This window comes from Mustela erminea, chromosome 18 (assembly GCF_009829155.1).
Source record: "Mustela erminea isolate mMusErm1 chromosome 18, mMusErm1.Pri, whole genome shotgun sequence".
Lineage (NCBI taxonomy): Eukaryota > Metazoa > Chordata > Mammalia > Carnivora > Mustelidae > Mustela > Mustela erminea.
The window spans coordinates 39080291-39101480 of record NC_045631.1 but is presented as its reverse complement, the minus strand read 5'-3'; the positions used below and the strand labels follow the sequence as shown (position 1 = coordinate 39101480).

General features: G+C 52.9%; 1 protein-coding gene across 1 annotated transcript in view; it reads left to right on the top strand.

Annotated features, from left to right (window-relative positions):
• The first annotated feature begins 857 nt into the window (after positions 1-857).
• PIP4K2B (phosphatidylinositol-5-phosphate 4-kinase type 2 beta) overlaps positions 858-21190 on the top strand; it is a 27454-nt gene continuing 7121 nt past the window's right edge. Inside the window, 8 exon segments of the mRNA XM_032320852.1 lie at positions 858-1198; positions 1200-1208; positions 11201-11298; positions 14522-14618; positions 16943-17095; positions 17903-18049; positions 19012-19050; positions 19536-19649. Of these exon segments, the coding sequence (XP_032176743.1) occupies positions 1049-1198; positions 1200-1208; positions 11201-11298; positions 14522-14618; positions 16943-17095; positions 17903-18049; positions 19012-19050; positions 19536-19649 (807 nt within the window). The 5' untranslated portion in view covers positions 858-1048.

Sequence of the window (21190 nt, the reverse complement as noted above, 5' to 3'; positions counted from 1 at the left end):
TACAGAACAATACTGACCCGTAATTTGTGTCGAATCTTTGGAAATCCGAATCTTTGGAGATCCTTCTTCCAAGAGGAATTACATAACAAAGCGTGGGCAATTCACTCACAGATTGTCTTTGAAGTGTGCCAGAGAATAAGACGATTACAATTTTCTGCTGCAGGATAGGTGTCTTAACGTGCCGCAGGTCTCTTAACTCGACCCTTTGAAGGGAGGAGGCCAATCGGCAGCTGGGTGGGTGCGGGACCCATTCATAAAACCCTGGGCTCCGGGCGCGCGGCTCTCATTGGCCCCGGGGGAAAGGGGCGTGACCCGCGGGTGGAGCGCGCGCCAGGCCCAGGGGAGTGGGAAGATCCACACTTGGGTGGAGCAAGGGGGCGTTCCTGGTTTTCCCGGCCAGGACTTCCTTTTCCCCTCGCTGGGTTCCTCCTCTCTCCCCCGGGATGGGATGGTACGTCCCACCCTCCTCGCATTCCCGCCCCTCCTCCCCTCTCGGAGCCTGGGCGCCGCCGCCATCTTGGCACGTCAGGTTGAGGGAAAGAGCCAACCCTGGCTTTGGGAGGGGGCGGACAGAGGGACCCTCCCGCGGTGGACGACAAGCCCTACCCCCAGCCCACCTCCTCCTTTCGTTCCGGTGCGGGACTTTGAGTTGTCCCGAGGCCAGCCCGGTTCCTGTCAGGCCCGGGGAGGAGGGGCGGGAAGGGCGGCCGCTACCTCCCCGGGGACGGGCGCTACCCACCTGGGCGGGGAGGAGAGCGCCTGGTGACGGCGGGGCGGTGGCGGCGGCGCTCGGGGGCGGGGTTCGGAGCGAGCCGGCCGGCTCCCTGGAGCGGGGCGGGGCGGGGCGGGGCGCGGCGTGGGGGCGGGGCGTGGGGCGGACGGAACCACCGGGGCGGGGTGGGGAGGTAACGGGACGGGCGCGACCATGGCGCGTTGAGGGAGCGGGGGTGGGGATCGGTCCCGGGGAGGCCTGGGGCCGCTGGCTTGTGCGCCGTCTCGACCGCCCCCCCCTTTCGCCGCCGCCGCCGCCGCCGCCGCCGCCCCGGGCATGTCGTCCAACTGCACCAGCACCACGGCGGTGGCGGTGGCGCCGCTCAGCGCCAGCAAGACCAAGACCAAGAAGAAGCATTTCGTGTGCCAGAAAGTGAAGCTATTCCGGGCCAGCGAGCCGATCCTCAGCGTCCTGATGTGGGGGGTGAAACCACACGGTAACCAGCTCCCCCGCGCGCGCCCCTCCGAGCGCGGCCCCCGCGCACTCCCACGCCCCCCCGCAGGCCCGGCCCTCACCCCGCGGGTCCTGCTAAGGACGCCCGCAGCCTCTCTCCAAGCCACTTGCACGCCCACCCCACCCTTGCTCGCCGTCCCGGCCGGGTGTGCACTCCCCGCGCGCCACGCGAGGCCTGGTGTCTCCGACAGTGGTATGCCGACGCCCCCTCCCTCCCCTCCAGCCCCTCTGGCTTCCTACGTTGGGCTTGCTCGCTTCGGGCAGTCCCTGGAGCGCAGGGGGAAGGCCTGGGTGCGGCAGAATCGCTCTCATCCCCTCTCCCTGTTTGTTGCATGTGTTTCCCCCCTTGTTCCTTCAACCGGCTGCCAGCTCCCTGTCCAGTTGACAGGGCAAGTGGCCTTGGCCTGCCTGAATATTCCTCTATTTCTGGTTATTTGGTTGGTGCGACTGCTTGAAGTTTCCCATCCTCCAGACCTCCTCACCCCTGACTATGGAAATCCTCCCTGGGTTTCCTTTTTTTCTTCACGAACAAGATGTATCAACTGGAGAAGCACAGGCTTCCTTGAATCACAGACACTTTACCAGGGTCTTCCTGGGTTAGGGAGAAGAGTGAATGTAACCATTTAAGAGAAGGTGAGGCCTGATTATAAGGAAGACTATTCATAGTAGAAATAATGTGCCTTCCTGCATTCTCCTATGATGTTCATGTCAAAGACGCTGACTTCTCTTTTACTGAGCTTTCTGTTGTAACGTCATGAAAGGTGTGATAATGGTCGGAGGTTAGGATGAGAGAGTGGTCCCCTGGACCCTTGGGGTGCTTTGAGATTGTCCTATCAGTAATTTGGAGCCCAGCTTTGGTGCTTAAGCTGGAGGACTTTGTGCCCTGTTTGTTTAGGGTCTTTCTTTTTTCTTTTCCAACCACTTGTTCCTTGCGTTCTGACCATTTGCACTGGGACTCCCTACACCAGGAATGATGAAAGGAAGTAAAAGGACCTGAAATACCCAACTTCACCAACTACAAGTTTGGAATGAGGAAGATGAAACTATTGGCTTGGGTTTCCTGTGCATTTCAGTTCTTCAGGCACCCGGACTTTTCAGAGCATTTGAAATAGCCCACAAGACCAAATGATAACAGAGGGGCCTGGGGCCAGCAAGGCTTTTTGTTTTTCTTTGTAGAGGAGCAAACCTCTGGAGAGGGTTGGCTGGAGATCCATGAACCTTAGTCTGAGTCAGAGAGTTAAGAGCTTCAATCTAATACGGAAAAGTGCACGTTTATGGTGAGGTCTTTGTTGGTGTTTTGGTCTCGGACAGGTTACTGTTTTCAGGAACCTCCCTCAGGTGAGAGTCCTGGCCAGGGTAATGGAGTAGCGTGGGTTTAGTGCCTAGACCCCTGGAAGCGACTTTGGGGGCAGTAGTCCAGTAGACTTTGCTTCTTCTGCTTCCTGCTGCCTCAGGGGTCATCTGACAACATTTCGAGGGAAACTGGGTCATCAAAATGTGGACCTTGTATCCCTGCCTGGAAGTCAATTCTTGATTTTGTCCTGCAGCCTGCTTCTCACTAGAAAGCATCCTGTCTATATAGAGAATTGGTGGAGAATCTTACAGCTCCTGCCTTGGAATATTGCCACTAACTACCTTGGGTCCCTGATTCTATACACGGAGAAATGGAGGCCCCAGCTGGAGGATTAGCTCCCCCATGCCTGCAGCAGAAGAGGCAGCTCACAGTCTGGGACGTCGGGCTGTGTGATTCGTGGTGGTGCTTGAATGGCAGGTGTCGCTTTCTGTGCCTCCTGGTCCCTAGTCCGTTTCTCAGCCAGGTGCCACGATAGTAGGGATGATGGTCTTGTTATGTACGCTCGGGTGTGGACGCAGCTCAGTTGGCCCCAAGCATTAGTGCTTCATTAGGGCCTGGTGTAAGGTCTGGTACTTTAGAGTTCCGCATTTGGGAAATGGAGGCATGTCCCTGAAAGAAGAGTGGTATAAAATCTTGCAGTTCTCAAGGGGGTCAGGACTACATAGTTCTTGGTGTATTGCCAGGCTTCCTGGGAGGTTGCCTTCCTTCAGAAGCCCACTTTTGCCACTTTTTGCAGTCTGAGGCTTCAGATAGCACATTTTTTTGATTCTTTAGTTGCTCACCCCTTTAAGTGTTTAGGGCATGATAGTCTATGGCTGATGGTGGATGGATATGTCTTTATGGAGGGCAGAAGTCAGTGACTCTCCTGACATGGTTGACTAACCACCGTGTCATCCCAGGAGCTCCTCTTGTGGCCAAGAGGTGCAGCCGGTGGACTTTGTGGAGGGAGACTGCAGGAAACAGGCGAAGAAGTCAGAAGACTTTGGATCGGGGTGCCTGGCTGGCTCAATCAGAGTAGCACGCGGCTCTTGGTCTGTGGGTGGTGAGTTTGAGCCCCATGTTGGGTTTAGAGTTTACTTAAACAAATAAAACTAAAAAAAAAAAGAAGAAGAAGAAGAAGAAGACTTTAGATCTGTCAGGGGAGAACTAGTAAAGAGAGAACACCAGTGTTTTAGTGAGTGAAATACAGTTTTTTTTTTTTTTTTAAGATTTTTTATTTATTTATCAGAGAGAGAGAGAGAGGGAGAGAGAACGAACACAGGCAGAGGCAGAGGGAGAAGCAGACTCCCCGCCAAGCAAGGAGCCCGATGTGGGACTCGATCCCAGGAAGCTGGGATCATGACCTGAGCCGAAGGCAGCTGCTCAACCAACTGAGCCACCCAGGCGTCCCATGAGTGAAATACAGTTTAGGGGCTCTGGAGTTAGAGAAAAGATTGCCTCTGAGAGGGGTGTGGAGACCAGAGGAGGCAGACCTGGCTTGCTGACCTGTTGGCGGGGTTAGGAACCAGGTATGAGTGAACCTTCGCTCAGGTGATCACAAGGATTAGGAGCAGCTGGCAGTAACTGTATCTAACCAATAGGAACCTGCTAGACTGTTCTTCAAAGTAACTACACTATTGTACATTTCTACCAGCAGCAGGGTGCTTGTTCCATGCTTATGCACCTAGCACAATGACTGCCATAGAGTAGGTGCACGAGGAATGTTGGCTAGAGGGACAGATGGCTAGAAAATGGGACTGAAGTATGGCTAACACCAGGATAAAGACCAGGTTTCATTTTCTCCACATCCTTGCCAACACTTGGAATTGTCTGTCTTTGTCATAGCCTCCCTAGTGGGTGCAAAGTGTTACCTCATTGTGGTTATGATTTGTGTTTCCTTGATAACAAATGGTTTTGAATACCTTATCATGTACTTATTGGCCATTTATATGTATTTTCTTTTTTAAAAAAATATTTTATTTATTTATTTGATTGAGAGCGAGAGCATGAGCAGGGGGTAGGACAGAGGTAGAAGAAGCAGGCTTCCTGTGGAGCAGGGAGCCACACATGGGGCTCAGTCCCAGGACCCCGGGATCATGACCTGAGGCAAAGGCTGATGCTCAACTGACTGAGCCACCCAGGCGCTCCGGTCATTTATATATTTTCGTCATAGAAATGTCTGTCAAGATCTTTGTCCAATTTTTTAAAAACATTTTTTGCTCATTTTTAATTGGGTTGACTTTTCATTATTGAGTTACAAGAGTTCTTTTTTAGAGAGAGAGAGAGAGCTTGAGCTCGGATGGCGGGGACAGGGTGAAGGGCAGAGGGAGAAGGAGGTGGAGAAGCAGACTCCCCACTGAGCAGGGAACCCGATGCGGGACTCAATCCTAGCACTCCAGGATCATGACCTGAGCTGTCAGATGCTTAACCAACTGAGCCACCCAGGTGCCCTATTTTTTTTTTTTTTTTTTAAGATTTTATTGATTTATGGAGAGAGAAAGTCTGGGGTATGGGGAACCTGATGCAGGGCTCTGTCCCAGGACAGTGAAATCATGACCTGAGCCAAAGGCAGACATTTAACCAACTGAACCATCCAGGCGTCCCAAACTCACAGTTTTAGTGCTTACAATTAGGTCTGTAATCCATTTTCAACTAATTTTTGTGTATGGTGTAAGGAACAGATTCATTCTTAAGTCTGCTCACTTCTCTCCCACACTCCACCCCCCATGCTGTCCATGCATTTTCTTTGCATAGTGCAGACTCAGAACCTCTTTTACCTGCCTTTTTCTCTTGCTCTGCGACTTTAAAAATCTTCAGTAAATATTCCTATTCTAGTGGGCTGCCCTTCGCCAGGCCTTTCCACCTCACGGAGAACAGGAAGAGAAGAAAAACTGTGGTGTGAAAAAGGAGGAATAAACGCAGGACTGAATTTGTTGGCACCTGTGGCTCTGTTCTTGCCCTTTTCCTCTCTAGTTTGAGCTCTTACTTGGACTTCTTTGGTCTTGGGGATTTTCAAGACATTGTGTTTCCCGATGGGGGCAGGTAACACCTGACTGTTAGTGCTAGCCGGCCTGCCGCTGAGCCGCCCACAGAACTGTAGGACAAGTCAGGGAACCTGCATGCCTGGCCCACGCCTCCTGGGTGCCTATGAAGGTCATACACGGAAGTAGAAGTTTCTGGAATCAGAAGTTCAGCAGACTAGAACTAGTGACTGAATTTTCATCTCTAGTAGGATCAGCGTAGAGTGAATTCTGGGCTCCTAAATTTCTCACTCAGCTTGGTCAGCCTCCTTATTATTTATGCTGATGGCTCCTGGAGTTAATCATGTGGATAATCCAAAAACCACTTACGTGATGTGAAACCGAACAGATTTCCCATCCGAATATGTTGTATTTAATGTGATCCTTGGATGAATATGCATTCCACAAGGGCACTGTGCTGAAGGGGAGGGGTATTGGCCCAGGATTGTGCTAGATAGTAGAGGACAGGCACGTCTTCCTGGAACATCGCTTTAGTCATGAGCTTTCATGCTTCGAAACTCTTAGTTACTCCCCTTTGTCTACCAAATAAGGTTTCTTCTTTCTCCCTGCTGTTTCAGACTCTTTCTAGGGCACCTGGGTTGGCTCAATCAGCTAAGTGCCTGCTTTTTGCTCAGGTCATGATCCCAGGGTCCTGGGATTTGAGCCCCGCGTTGGGCTCCCTGCTTAGCAGGGAGCTTGTGTTCCTGCTTTCGCAGTCCCTCTCTCTGTCAAATAAATAAGTAAAATCTTTTTTTTTTTTTAAGATTTTATTTATTTATTTGACAGAAATCACAAGTAGGCAGAGAGGCAGGCAGAGAGAGAAGGGGAAGCAGGCTCGCCGCTGAGCAGAGAGCCCGATTCGGGGCTCGATCTCAGGACCCTGAGATCACGACCTGAGCCGAAGGCAGAGGCTTTTAACCCACTGAGCCACCCAGGTGGCCCAGTAAGTAAAATCTTTAAAAAAAAAAAAAAAAAAAAGTCAGGTCTTAGCCTCCACAGTCAACTTAACCTTTGTTCTCACCCTTCAAAATATGAGTCTTTGGCATGGTCACAACAGCTTTGCTGTCTCTTTTCTCCTTATCCTGGTGTTAGCCATACTTCAGTCCCATTTTTCTAGCCATCTGTCCCTCTAGCCAACATTGATTATGCACCTACTATATGCCAGTCATTGTGCTAGGGGCACAAGCCTGGATAAGATCATGTCTTCTTTCTAGAGGCTCACAGCCTCGTGCAAAAGTGAAATATGTGAGCAAACCATTACCCCAGTGAATGTGCTGTTTGGGATATAAAGATGCACAGAGGAAGACAGGGTTGCTGTGACTGAGGAGGTGTTGTTTAGGCAGATCTTGAAGGATTTTCTTAGCTTTATCCTTTCTTCTGTCCCTGCTGCCACAGTCTGTCACCTTAGCTATTTTATAATGGCCGCATAAATGGTCTTAGTGCTTCTTCTTTTGCCTTGTCCAGTCCTTGCTTGATTTTGATTCCAGGATGCCTTTCTAAAGCATCCATTTGATCATGTGAGGTCCCAGATTTGAACCTGAGAGCACTTCCCATTTCTTGTGCAGTTAAGTCTAGATTTTTATAGTGGACAGATCTAAGTTCACATCCAGGCTCTTCCCCTTCTTGTAGCTTTGGAACTTCATTTTCCTGTTCTATAAAATGAGCAAAACCACTTTCCTTGCAGATTATTAGGAGAGAGGCAAGGAAGGGGGAACACTTCCTTAGTCAAGGTAGCTATCCAGAAGAAGGCTCACACAGCAGAGTACGCAGAGCCAAGCTGTGGGTACCAGACAGACCTGGGAGCAAACCCTGACTCAGCACATCCTGTCTGTGTGACCTTGAGCAAGGTATCCTAAACTTTTTTTGCAAAATCAGATTAATAACAGTTTGTGTGGCAGTTAAGCATTAGAAATAATAGCACAGAATATGTGTTCTCTGTGATATATATAGTAATGTGAAAGCCCCAGCCACTTTCAGGTATTCAATAAAAAGAAGCAGCTGTTATTTATTAATATTGATAGTAGACTAGGCCATTCACTGCTCTTCCTGTGTCCTCTCCGTCCACCCCCTAGCACTTCTGTCCTGCCCTGCCACCCCCCAGACTGCCCTCACACACTGTACTTAAGCTGGGCAGTATACTTTCACAGCTGTGAGGCTTGGTTCTGACTGTTCCCGCTGCCTGGGATTTCCTTCATGTCTTTTTTTTTTTTTGAGAACTACCATCCTAGGCCTTTCTCACGTGTGTTTATTTCTCTTCAGCTTCCTCTAGCAAGCGGCTCTCTGACGCCCACCCCCCGGCAGCACCAATTTCTTCATCTGTTTCTCCCCCTCCCTGTACTCTAACTCCATAGCACTCGTCGCGCTGTATTTTTTGCCATTTTCCCAGCTGGACAGAGCCCATGTCTTCCCGTTTCTGGATCCCCGGCCCTGGCACTGTCCTGGCATGTGTAGAGTAAGGCCCTCACTACCCTGAGTAGAAGTAAACTGAATAGAGTTCGGCGATGCCTGAGCCAGGTCAGGAGGGGCCTTCCATGCCAGGCTTAGGAGGTAAAACTTTACCCCAAGGTTGATGACTTGAGCCACGGGCGGCCTTAAGTGGGGGTGTAACATGATCTTGTTGTAGATTTGTCCAGTGTCAAGTGCTCTTGGCAATACCAGGAGAGGCATGAGGTGCCCTGTTTCTAGCCTGACGTGTGAGGGCCAGGAGTCTGTGTGACTCTGTTAACCTCACCATCTGAGCCTCTGTTGTTCTGGATGTGTCTGTCCCCGTGTTCGCACTACATGTTTACCACTTGACTTTGAGTTTCTGTGTGTCATGGGTTTGTCTCATCTCCCCGATAAGAGGATAAGCCTCCTATTCCTCTTGTGTGCACCGCCCCCCATGTACCCTCCTCATCCCTAACATGAACTAAATCCTGTGGTAGGTATCTCAGTAAGTGCTTGTTCAGTTAAAATCGAATAAAACTCTTTGGGGCTATAAAAGTTAGCACAATTAAAAAAAAAAAAAAAGTACAGCTAATCCCTAGAGTGAATCATCTGCATGGGGCCCCGTAGAAATGAGGGACAAGGCTACATAGTTCATATATATGGATTGTTCACCAAAAATTCTCTCAGAAATTTCCTGCTGTTGGGCTGTGTAGTCAAGAAGAGAGATGGCGGGAAATCTAAAAATCTGCCAACTTATAACCATTTGAAGTAGGCTGAACCAGAAGTTATAGCAAATTAATGAATGGGGCATTTTTTAAAAATATTTTATTTATTTATTTGACAGAGAGAGATCACAAGCAGGCAGATAGGCAGGCAGAGAGAGAGAGAGGGAAGCAGGCTCCCCGCTGAGCAGAGAGCCCGATGCGGGACTCGATCCCAAGACCCTGAGATCATGACCCGAGCCAAAGGCAGCGGCTTAACCCACTGAGCCACTCAGGCGCCCCCGAATGGGGCATTCTTGAATAGAATTTTGCCGTTGGAAAAATTCACCCTGGCCCGGCATAGCTGACCCTGTCAGGCAAGGGCTTCCGTCCTGGATGTCCCAGCATTTGGTACTTTGGGCCTTGGCACCAAATCTGGACTGTAGACTCATGCAGAATCAATGAGTAGTATGTCCTGGAACGTTCTGGTATAAAACCATGCACTTCGAGCCAGTGCGGTGTGTTCTTTCTGGTGTGGAGGTGTGAACTGGCAAAGTGGGATGATGACACAAGAGCCGTGAACTTCTTAACTTCTTCAGCTGTCCGAGCCAAGCAAGATATGCCAGGAAAAAGGAAGCGGGACAGCTCCCGTGAATGGTTTCTTTTGGCAGGAAAACCAGGAAGCAGAATGGTTTCCTCCACAGGCACGCACTTCGCAGTCGGGTTCCCTTGTAAGCACCCCCTGAAATGGGAGATGGTGTGGCTTTTGTCCTGTGGCCAGTAAGCCAGTGTGGTGGTTGCCACAGACCTTGGTGCTGGGGATTTTCAGTGTCCATTTGGATGAGTTTCAACAAATGTATATCTGATCATGTAATGATCACCCCAAACAATACATAGAACACTTGTGTCACCCCAAAATCGTACCTCTCGTATCTCTTTACAGTCAGCTGCCCCCGGCCAACCCAGGCAGCTTCTTACTGGATTGCTCTCACTGGAGATCCCTCTTCGAGGAATTCATATGCAGGATATACTCTGGTGTCTGTGCTCATCAGTTTTTGCCAGCAGTTTATTGACTCCCTGCCCCACTGGCAGCTTCTGCTGATACCCTGCCACCCCCCTCCCCAGACATCTACATGCCTGTGCCTACCTTCATTTCCACAGGAGCAAGTTAGGTTTTTCACCAGTTCTATGAAAGTGTGGTTCCCCAGCCCAGATCCTGCATTAACTCCCAACTTCTTCCATCCTCTGACATTTCTACCTTAAAAAAAAAAGATGTTTGGAGCATGAAAGGGGCAGCAAATTAAATGCTCTTTCCCCCCATTTATGCTCCTGTGAGTCTCAGTTATTCCCTCCCTGCCACATGGGCCTCATTGAGATAATAGGATTTGCAAGGAAAGTCTCCGGGAGACATAAGGCTGTGCGTCCCCTCCCCCGCATCCATTAAGGCAGACCTAGGGTTTCCTCTGTAAATCCTGAATGCATTAGTGGCCGCTGGGTTGAGGGTCAAATGTCAAATACTCCGCTGTGAAGGGAGAGGACATCTGCGGCTAATTAGACCACTAATTGGCTAAGCTGGGGACAGGGAAGGGCAGGAGACATGCTCTCAGCTCTGTGCCAATGGGAAGCCAGCTCCCTGCCAGCCTCCAGCTCCCCGAAGGGGGATGAAAGCCAATGGGAAGGTTTGTTTGTGGTGGGGCAAGGCACTCTACCCCATCTCGTGCAGTCAGCCAAAGGCAGGACATGGCTTGAGGAGCTGGCCCTGTTTTAATCAGGAGGGGAAAAGTGAGCCAGTGGCCAGATGCCTACCTCTTCTTCTCGCTTTAAATTTAATCCTTTACTTTGGAGATGAGTTATACACCCACACAAACTCATTCAGCTTTTTTCCTACCCCAGCCCAACATCTTGAGTGACCCACAGTTGGTAGGAAAATGTTGAAGGCCTCAGTACCCACATAGGTTGTGTGATATTTATTCATTGATCCACTTACTGCTACATTTGGCAAATATTTATATAATACTTGCCATATGCAGACCATGGGGCCAAGCACCTTGGAGCCTCCAGAGATCAGTTAGATGACCTTGGCTTACAAGGATCAGTAAGTAATACGATCTTGGCCTCACTTAGAGTCTAGCAAGCTTGTGAGGTTGATAAGCATTAATACCACAATGTGAGGGAGGCTGTACGATGGCCAAAGGATGGAGACAGACACGACCTCAGGAATCCCAGGGTCAGAACATTTATGGTCTAGACAATCATGGAAAGCTTCATGGAGTTAGGTGCCTTTTGAGCCGGAGTTTATCAGGTGGGGAGAATCTCTGTACTAGGTAGAGATGAGACTGGGAACTTCTCTGAAGAGAAGGGCAGAAATAAAGACAAGGAGGGAATCCACGGACATACTTTTGGTGAGATGGTGGTGTTTGCCTTATAGCATCTCGTGTCTCTGAGGCAGGTGGCCTCCTGGCTGAGAAGCTCTCCCTTTCCCCTTGCTTCGCAGATCAATGAGTTGAGCAATGTCCCTGTGCCTGTCATGCTAATGCCAGATGACTTCAAAGCATACAGCAAGATCAAGGTGGACAATCATCTCTTCAATAAGTAAGTGGCTTCCTGAGTGGGCTCAGGTTCTGTGGACAGCCCTTTCCCTCAAGGCAGAGAGCTGCTGAGAACTCACGCATGGCCGTGCCAAGCTGGCACCTGGCAGGGTGTGACAGCGACACCTGGCTCTCCCGGCAGACACACTGGCTGGGAAGATCCATTCATTATGTGCCTCTTCCCTTTGTGTCATTCTGTCATTCTCCTTTATCCGCCCGCCTCCAGGGTCCCTCTGGGCGTGTGGCCGGACCCAGGGTGATTCATCTGGGGCCAGGTTAGGGAGCAGCGAGCTGGTGTCTGGTGGGAGGCTGACAGCGGTGGCCCTATCTTGATCTTCATCTGCGGCAAGAAGCTACCAGACATGTTCCTGGCCGGGGTCAAAGGCTGAGCACGGTGCCCAGGGGCGCCTTCTAAAGTAATTCCTCCCACTTTTGTTCACTGTGGCTTCTGGGACTAACACTGGTGTCTGGAGGGCGACTCTGGGCTGGAGCAGCCATTTTACCTGGAGCAGGTGGGTCCTGCCCTAAGGCCTCGGGAGGCCTTGCTCTGGCAGCACACCGCAGGCCACCCCGGGGAGGCGCTTGCTGCACACACCCTCCTTTCTGCGCTCGCATCCCGGCGCCACCTTCCCTGGCCTCATAGTCCCCGGCACCCCTTCAGCTGGGCTCTGTCACCCCACCACTTCCAGACTGTTAGTCTGAAGGGGAAGCTCTGTTTGAAAACACCCCTTAGTGGCCTCTCCCTGCCATAGTATGTAATAATAACATCATATTCTAGAAGCCCTCTGTCCTCAGAGCTAAGCAGCCAGCCACCCGTGTAGAAGAAAAACTCCTGGGTTTGTGCTCTGCTCTCACGCCTCTCGCTACCACGTCGCACTTCCCTGGATTTTCCACACGTGGAGCAGTTGTGTGGGATGGCGGGGTGTCCTGGGCGGGGAGCCGATACTGTGGCTGGACTCAGCGTTGGGCCCCACAGGCTCAGCCCCACAAAGCTCCCCCTCCCGCTCCGTCTTCAGATGCCAATCACAGGTTGAGGTCGTCCCCTGGGTCAGTGACCAGCCTGCAGTGGGTCCCACATTCCCTCAACCTTCCCCCTTGGGTTTGGTTAGTTTGCTACAGCGGCTCACAGAACTTGGAAAAACAGTTTATTGACTCGCTTACTGGTTTCTTATAAAGGCTACAGCTGAGGAACGCCCTCTCTGGGTGCACCCCCGTCCCCACGCTTGCACCTGTTCGGCAGCCCACAAGTTCCCAGAGCCCTGCCTTCGTTGCGAAGGTGTGATTGATGCGTCATTGGCAATTGGTAATGGGTTCACCCTCCAGCCCCTCTCCCCTCCCTTGCAAGTCAGGGGAGTAGGACTGAATGTTCCAACCAGCACCGAACCTTTGAGGTTTTCCAAAAGTCACCTTTTTTTAAAAAAGTAGATTCCACACCCATTGTGGAGCCCAACACAGGGTTTGAACTCATGACCCTGAGATTAAGACCTGAGCTGAGATCGATCAAGAGGCGGACGCTTGGGGCGCCTGGGTGGCTCAGTGGGTTAAAGCCTCTGCCTTCGGCTCAGGTCATGATCCCAGGGTCCTGGGATTGAGCCCCACATCCGGCTCTCTGCTCTGCAGGGAGCCTGCTTCCTCCTCTCTCTCTCTTCCTGCCTCTCTGCCAACTTGTGGTCACTGTCTGTCAAATAAATAAAATCTTTAAAAAAAAGAGGCGGACGCTTAACTGACCGAGCCACCCAAGCACCCCTCCCCTCTGCCAAAAGTCTCCTTATTCACATAAACTCAGATGTGGTTGAAAGGGGCTTGTTAGGAATTAAAAAAGACATGTTTATTGCTCTTATGACTTCAGAAATTCGGTTTTAGTTGCTCTGTGCCTCAGACAGGAACAGAGATCAAACACATCACAGTATCGCACCCCCCAAGGAAGGAGAGACAGCCCTTGGGCCTGAGGCAGGAAAGGAGGGGGCTCTGTCCCAGGGCTCAGGGCCCTGGGAGGGGACATCGCACCACCGCCTGTTCCAGGGTCCACGGCTTCTGGTGAGGCTCCACCTTGACATCCTGGCCTAAAGCAGAGCATCCTGTCTCTTCTCCGTCTTTCCTTATTCCTTTTGTCCTCCCAACGGCTGTTGATGTGCCAATTATTAGACCACAGTGCTCGTGCCAAGGGGAGGCAGAGGAGGCCCCTGCCTTCAGGATAAGCCGCGGCTGTTTATTCCCTCCAAGTGTGTCATCCTGGAGTGTAGTCCCTGGAGGGTGTCCCTGAGCAAGGGGACCGTTGTAAAGACAGAGGATTTGCAGGAGGCCACCCTTCAGGGCTATCCTCTCCCCTCCTGGGAGTCTGTGGCTTATTGACTAAGGAGCGGGAAGGGTGGCAGTTGGTGCCGGCAGCCCACAGACAAGGCTTCTGGAAAAGCTGGGATCCCAGTCAGCTGACTGAGGACCTCTTCAATCCAAAGCTCTCTCGTCCTCCATCCGGAGGGAAGCCTGGGGCTTCGTGGGTGTAACCATCTTCAGGCCATGTTGGTAGAATCTTCCTCAGAGGAGAAAAGTGGTTGAGAAAAGGCACCTCTTTTAGCCATCAGACTGCCAGCTGCCTCACAGCAGCTGTGCACACGCAGCCACTCCCGTGCGTAAGCTCGGCCCTTGGGCATTGGGGCCCACGCTCTGTCTCACTTCTCAGCAGATGAGGTTTTTCCCCTTTCGTGTAAATTTTGTCAGAAGAGAACGTACACTCAGAAAAAGTACACAAATCCTAAGGATACAGCTCAACTCATTTTTACAAAATGAACACAGGGACGTAAAAATTGAAAAAAAAATTTTTTTAAGATTTTATTTATTTATTTGATAGACAGAGATCACAAGTAGGCAGAGAGGCAGGCAGAGAGAGAGGAGGAAGCAGGCTCCCTGCTGAGCAGAGAGCCCTATGCGGGGCTCGATCCCAGGACCCTAGGATCATGACCTGAGCCGAAGGCAGATGCTTTAACCCACTGAGCCATCCAGGCGCCCCCAAATTTAAAACTCTTAACACACTCAGCATCACCAGGAATGTTTGTTAAAAGTACCAATTTCCAGATTCCTCTCCAGAATTTCTGGGGCCTAGAAACCTACATTCTGAGCGCCGCAGACTGTTCCGATCCTGGTGACCTGTGGCCCAAACCCAGAGAAGTTCGGGTGAAGAATCAGGCGGACGAGGAGGGGCTCACAGACATTTCTCCGCTCTGCCCTAGGGAGAACCTCCCCAGCCGCTTTAAGTTCAAGGAGTACTGCCCCATGGTGTTCCGCAATCTCCGGGAGAGGTTTGGGATTGATGATCAGGATTACCAGGTATGGAGTGTCTTTGTGGTCGGAGGGGTCAGGGAGTGCAGTGGGGTCTGGAGGCCATAGGACAAGGAGAGGAAAGACTCCCGTTCTCGTGCTCTGTCTTCCTGTCCTGTCCTGCTCCAGCCTGGGGGTCTCTCCCCGGTACCAGCGGGGTCCGGGAGGAGGGTTGGGGCCCAGAAGTGCTCTGTCTCCTCTCCCCGGGAGGCAGAGCAGAGGGAGGGGAATGGGCTGTGGAAGCTGCCTCATCTCAGTCTGACATTCCCCGTCTAAGCCCAGGAACCCTTCTTCTTCTTAAAAGAGAGAATTGTTGCCAGCAGATGATGAGGCCTCTTAAAGCAGATAAGCCAGAGTAGAAAAGGAAGACTTGGAGGGGAGTGTCACCTTGGCAGGTGTGCATGCTGCCTCCCCTGGGGCCCGTGTGGCCAGCGACTGCCCCCTCTCAGGGCTGATGATGCAGCCTTTGGCCTGCTTGGAGCGCTCCTCCCACCCAGTCTTGGGGACATTACCGTCTGACTCCTAGGCTGTGGTTTCTGTCACTGCCCCACCTAGCACCTTCTGCGGACCTTCTTCCCCTGGCAGGCAGCCTGCTGGTGACGGTGGGAGAATTCTCCACTTCACCTTGCTAGCAGTGCGAAGTTCGGCTGACCTGCGGTGGTCTGGGAAAGGGGGTGCGGGGGAAGGACCACACGGCCTAGTGCGGTCTAAAACGGGTATCCAAATCTGCAGTACCGTAACCCCTCCCGGCCGGTCCTAGCAAGCCTTTCACGGAGTAGGTCCCGAGGAGCAGGAGGCACCTGGGTGAGACCCCTCTCCTCTCCCGTCCACTCTGGAGGGGGGCCCGCAAAGATGCTCTCCCCAAGAGGAGGGCACAGGGATGCGGAGGCCGGAAAGCTCAAGAACAGCTGTGCCTGAGAGGTACTGGGAGGTGCCTCCAGTCCCCTCTGTTGGGACCGAACCCGGAGCTAAACCATGACCTGATTGGAGCTGGAGGTTTTCTGATAACCTGTCACTGTTGCAACCCGAGGCTGCTCAGCTGTCTTCTGCTGTGGCTCCTTCCCTCCCCGCTCTCACCACATCCTCTCCGTGTCCGCATTTTTTTCTCTAATAACCTTGTGGGCAAGTGACTGTGCTCCCGACTAAAAGAGGCCGGGCGTGCGGTGTTCAGGCAGGGGATTCTGACCACGTGGAGTGCCAGAGCCCGCTGCCTGGAAACGAGGCGGGGATGGGAGCATGCTTCCCAGCGAGGCTGGGGGCCTGCTCGGCTTTGTGGAAGGAGGACCAACCAGGCTGGGGGAGCGAGGCCCTCCGCTGTAGCGCCTACTCGATCTTTCTGGATGGGGGACACTCAGTTTTGGGGGTGCCCTTTTAGACGTCAGACTTGAGTCTTCCCTGTGAGGGTGGTGCTCCCTCTTTTCCCCAGGGTCTCCTGAGGAGGAACCGGGGGAGGGCAGAGTGTCCGACCCTAGGTAAGAGCCGAGGGAAGGGCTCAGAGAGGAGGCCTTTCTGCAAGCAGATCCCCACATGTGTCTGCTTGGGAACAGGGACAGCTGGGGCTTCCTCTCTGCCTTGCCTTTCAAAGGTCTTCTCCTGGCGTCTGCTTGGTGAACACATCCCTTTGGTTGACTCACACCTCCCCCTCCACCCCCTCTAGAGGCTTCTACTGCTCTCTGAGCCCAGTGGGAATGGGGCCTCGAGGAGGAGCAGTGGCAGAGCCAGAAAAGCTCCCCAGAACTGCCTCATAGCTCTGCACAGACAAGCAGGAGCATGAGGTGAGGGGAGAGGGGCTGGGCAGAGAGGCGAGCAGCACCTGTCTGCTGTGGGAGGGGTTTTCCAGGACCGGGGTACGTCCAGGAAAAAGAGACTACTGTCCATTGCTGCTTTATGCTGGACATCTTGACTAGTCCCTAAGCTTTGTCTTTGTCACCCCAGGAAACTGGGAAAACCATCTTGGACTGCCTCCTTGTGTTCCAGGTCAGGAAATTCAGGAGTGGAGAAGTGAAATGGCTCATGCAAGGTCAGGTTACCTGTGGGCATCAGGTCAGGGCAGGGATCCCTGAGGCAGGGATCTCGTGGACAGGGTCATTCTCAGGGGTCCGAAGGAAGGAAGTGTTGATGCAGCCAGCCCGCTGCCCCTCCGATCAGGGATCAGGAACAGGTGGTCTGGAGCAACTCTTGTCACCCTTCAGGAAGACCTGTGGGAGAGAAGTGAACTTCCCATGACACCAGGGAGGGGCAGGGCCCGCCTGTCTCAGCGTGGTTGGCCCAAGTAAAGGTCAGAGCCCTCATTCCTCTCCCAAGACCAGCCCGCTTTTGTCTCCATCCCTCAGAACTCAGTGACGCGCAGCGCCCCCATCAACAGTGACAGCCAGGGCCGCTGTGGCACGCGCTTCCTCACCACCTACGACCGACGCTTTGTCATCAAGACCGTGTCAAGTGAGGACGTGGCCGAGATGCACAACATCCTAAAGAAATACCACCAGGTATGGTGAGTCCCGAGCCTGGGCGGGAGAGGACGGGTGGCAGGGGTTGGACAGAGGCCCTGGGCGGCTTCCTGGGGAGGGATCGGGCCCCTTGCTGTGGTCCCTGCCTCCTGAGAATCAAGCACTTGGCCTTCCCCGGGGCTGGGTGTGGAGCTGAAATGCCTGCTTGCAACAGGAGAAAAAGCAAGAGTGAAGGCACATTCTTCACTCACTCAGATCCCGCGGAACAGCTGTTTCTTGTCAGAGTAGGAAAGTGGCTTCCCGTGGCACCTGCCACATTTCTTCTAAAAGAGGTCCCCAGGGGCTGGGCAGGGTTGCTTCCTTTCTCCGGCCGGCTCTCCGCACGCCCTGGTCCTAGTGCCTGGGCCTTCGGGGAATGCTGCCTTCTCTCTGGGGCACCAGGAGGTGGTGAAAGGGACTTCTGGTCTTCGGGGCTACAGCGGAACCTCTGGGGTGCCGCATGGCTAAGAACTCTGGCAGAGGGGAAGTCGCTCTTCTTTCCCCTGTAGCCTGCTCACAGGCCTGCCTCACTTTATCTCCGGCAATAGAATCTGGTTTCACACGGAAGTTTCAGTGGTGGCCCAGGAATAGGAGACCCAAAGCTCTCACTTGGCAGGGCTGGCTGGGGGCGGGGATGGCTGTGGCCTCGTTAAGTCTGAGGAGCCCCCATGACTTCACAGGACCCCTCTGAAAACGACTGGCCCAGAGACTGGACCTCCCCGGGGGGATTTGAGCCTGGGCAGAGCCCCAGCTGTCCGGCGTCTTCCATCGTTCCTTAGCCGCCCCTCCTTCCTCCCTTTGCTCTAGTTCATAGTGGAGTGTCATGGCAACACGCTCTTGCCACAGTTCCTGGGCATGTACCGCTTGACCGTGGACGGCGTGGAGACCTACATGGTGGTCACCAGGAACGTGTTCAGCCACCGCCTCACTGTACACCGCAAGTACGACCTCAAGGTAACGGGCTCTGCCCTCCTGCGCTTTGTCCCCCCCGCCCCCCGCAGGCTTCCCCATGACGGGAAAGCCTGAGAGCAGGGGTTTCAGCACAGGCAGGTGACCCTGGAGTTGATATGCCCAGTTCCTCTGGGTCAGAGGCTGTTGGAAGTCCAAGTGACAGGGACAAGAGGTTATTTAACGTGCCTTATTTATGTCACCATCGATGTTCTTCAGCTCCTGTGGGGGGCGTGTGCTCTCCGAGGGCAGCCGCCGGGGGACAGGCCCTGCGCACTGATAGCACACGCACATTTCTAGACACGGAAAGGAACACACCTGTACCTGGGAGCCACAGCGCTCCACTGTTCTGGAAGCCGGCTTCCTGACTTGTCACCTCACACCCCTGTCTCTCCCCCCACTGCAGCCGCAGTGCTGTCCTTTCCATTCCTGCCCGGTCTGTGCTCTGCGCCTCCCCAGCCCCTCTCACGGCCGCCTGGCCTCTTCCCCTCCCTGTTCTTTTGTCCGTCTCTGCCTTCCGCCACCTGATTTCTTCCTGCTCGGCTCAGATGTCACTTCCTGCCGGAAGCCAGCCTGGACCGCTGCCCGCCCCCAGCCCAGACCCACCCCTGTGCCACCTGCTCTCGTGTGTCCTCCCGTTTTCCACCTCGCACCAGTGTGATTAATGGATTAGTTAATCATGTAACCACTTGTTAATGCCGGTCTCCCTTGTTGGAAGGGAAGTCCCTAAGGGCAGGGACTGAGTCTTGGTACAGTCCTGTTTGCAGAGCTCGAGCTCGGGCCTAATCAGAGCTCTGTCACCGGTCTGTGGCAGAGGACGTGAACAAGCTGCTGCCTCCTGGCCCCTCCAGGATTCTAACCAGCCTCCTTCAGTTCACGTGCTGCCTCTCCCCAAAGATGGGTGCGTGCTTTCCGCCCAGCGGAGTTTGCCTCAGCTGGATCTCTCCTGACGGCTCTTGTCCTTGCAGGGCTCCACTGTCGCCAGAGAAGCCAGTGACAAAGAGAAGGTATGCTGGGACCGGTACTGATCAACTGTGGCCTGGGTCGCTTGGAATCAGAAATACCTTCTGTCAGTCTTCTTGGCCCTTCCTCCATCACAGCCCCTAGCCTGGTTCCCACACGCGCCCTTGGTCGGGGCTGTGTCACTGGGCATCCGCCTGGCCTTGGCCTCGTCCTCGAGCTCCAGCCTTGCCGTATGTCCACAGTCCTGCAGGCCTGGCGGTTTCTGTCTCATTGGCCAGCCTCACTTGGGGTATGGCTGCCTGGGTCCCGAGGTAGTCCAGGCTCAGCAGGAAGACCTGCTTTGGTCTGTCCTCCCTGCCTGAAGTTTGCTACCTAGTTGCCATCCCTGCCTGCCTGAGGCCTGGGACTGCGGCTTCCTGCGCTGACCCATTGATGGGACAGGCTGCCCCTCTGTGCTGTGCCCCTTCCTCTTACCTCATGGGGTGAGTGTCTTCGGCCACCCGGCCTCACACTGCTATTGCTCTCCCAGGCCAAGGACTTGCCAACGTTCAAAGACAATGACTTCCTTAATGAAGGGCAGAAGCTGCATGTGGGAGAGGAAAGTAAAAAGAACTTCCTGGAAAAACTGAAACGGGACGTAGAGGTACTTACTAACCCTCATTTTTTTTTTTTTTAAAGATTTTATTTATTTATTTGACAGAGAGAGATCACAGGTAGGTAGAGAGGCTGGCAGAGAGAGAGAGAGAGAGGGAAGCAGGCTCCCTGCTGAGCAGAGAGCCCGATGTGGGACTCGATCCCAGGACCCTGAGATCATGACCTGAGCCGAAGGCAGCGGCTTAACCCACTGAGCCACCCAGGCGCCCCACTAACCCTCATTTTCACCTTGGTTGAGGAGGGCCCCCTATTGTCCCCAGAGCAGGAGCCTCTTTAACCTTAAGAAAAATTGAATTCATGGGGAGACTGGCTGGCTCAGAAGGCGGAGCATGTGACTCTTGATCTTGGGGGTTGTGAGTTCGAGCCCTGTGTTGGGTATAGAGATTACTTAAAAATGAGATCTTTAAAAAAAAGAAAAGAAAAACTGAATTCACTACTTTCCACACTCCTGGAAAGGAAGGCTGGTGATTTGAACAGTGTGGGTGCCAATGAGGGTTCCATCACCAGCAGCACGTTCATAACAGTAGTCTTTGTAGCTCAAGTTGGAACGTTTTCCTTGATCCCTCACTGTTCTATTCCAACGCCTTTTTCAAACACCCCTAAACTTCCTTTCTGCAGGTGTTCCCATCGTTGGGGGGTGGGGGTGTTGGCCATCAGAGCAAAGGGAAGCCAGCCATGAGCGCCACCAACCAGGCCTTTCTCTGGCTCCGGTTCTTCCCTCACCCGGCGGCCTCCTGCTGGAGCGGGACTCGAGGCAGAGAAGTTCTTCTGGGGAGGACAGGTGCTAGATAGCAGATGTGTTACCTGACCACTTGATAACTCGGTGTCTCCTGTTTCCATAAGTTGGGAGGCTGTTTATTAAGGCCAAATCCTACAAACTTTTGGAAGTGTTTTCTTATTTATTCTTATTGGGGTGAAATACACATAACATAAAATTTCCCATCTTAACCATTTGTAAACGCACAGCTCAGTGGCATGGAGTACAGTCACCGTGTTGCGCAGTTGTGACAGCCATCCCTCTCCAGAAACTTTTGTCTTCCCAGACTGAACCTCTGTCCCCTTTACACACTGATTCCCCACTTTTCCTTCTCCCTAAACCCCTGCCAAGAACCATGCTACTTTTCATCTCTGTGAACCGGACTATTCTAGTATTTTATATGTAAGTGGAATCACACAGTACTTATCTCTTGTGTCAGGCTTTTGCACTTACCATAATGTCTGCAAGGTTCATGAGTGTTGTAGCACCTGTCAGAATGGCCTTCCCTTTAAGGCTGAATAATATTGCATCATATGTGTACCCGTTCATCCATCAAAGGGCAACTGGTGTAATAGGTAAGATTTTCTAAAGAAACAGGACCAGTAGATGGTGCCAGTGGATGGATGGGTAAATAGTTAGACAGGTAGCCCCATGTTTAGTATAAGGAATTGGCCCCCACAGTTATGGAGGCTGATAGTCCCCCAGAGCTGCAGTTGGCAGGCTGGAGAGACCCAGGAGAGCAGACAGTGTGGTTTCGGTCTAGAGACCAGCAG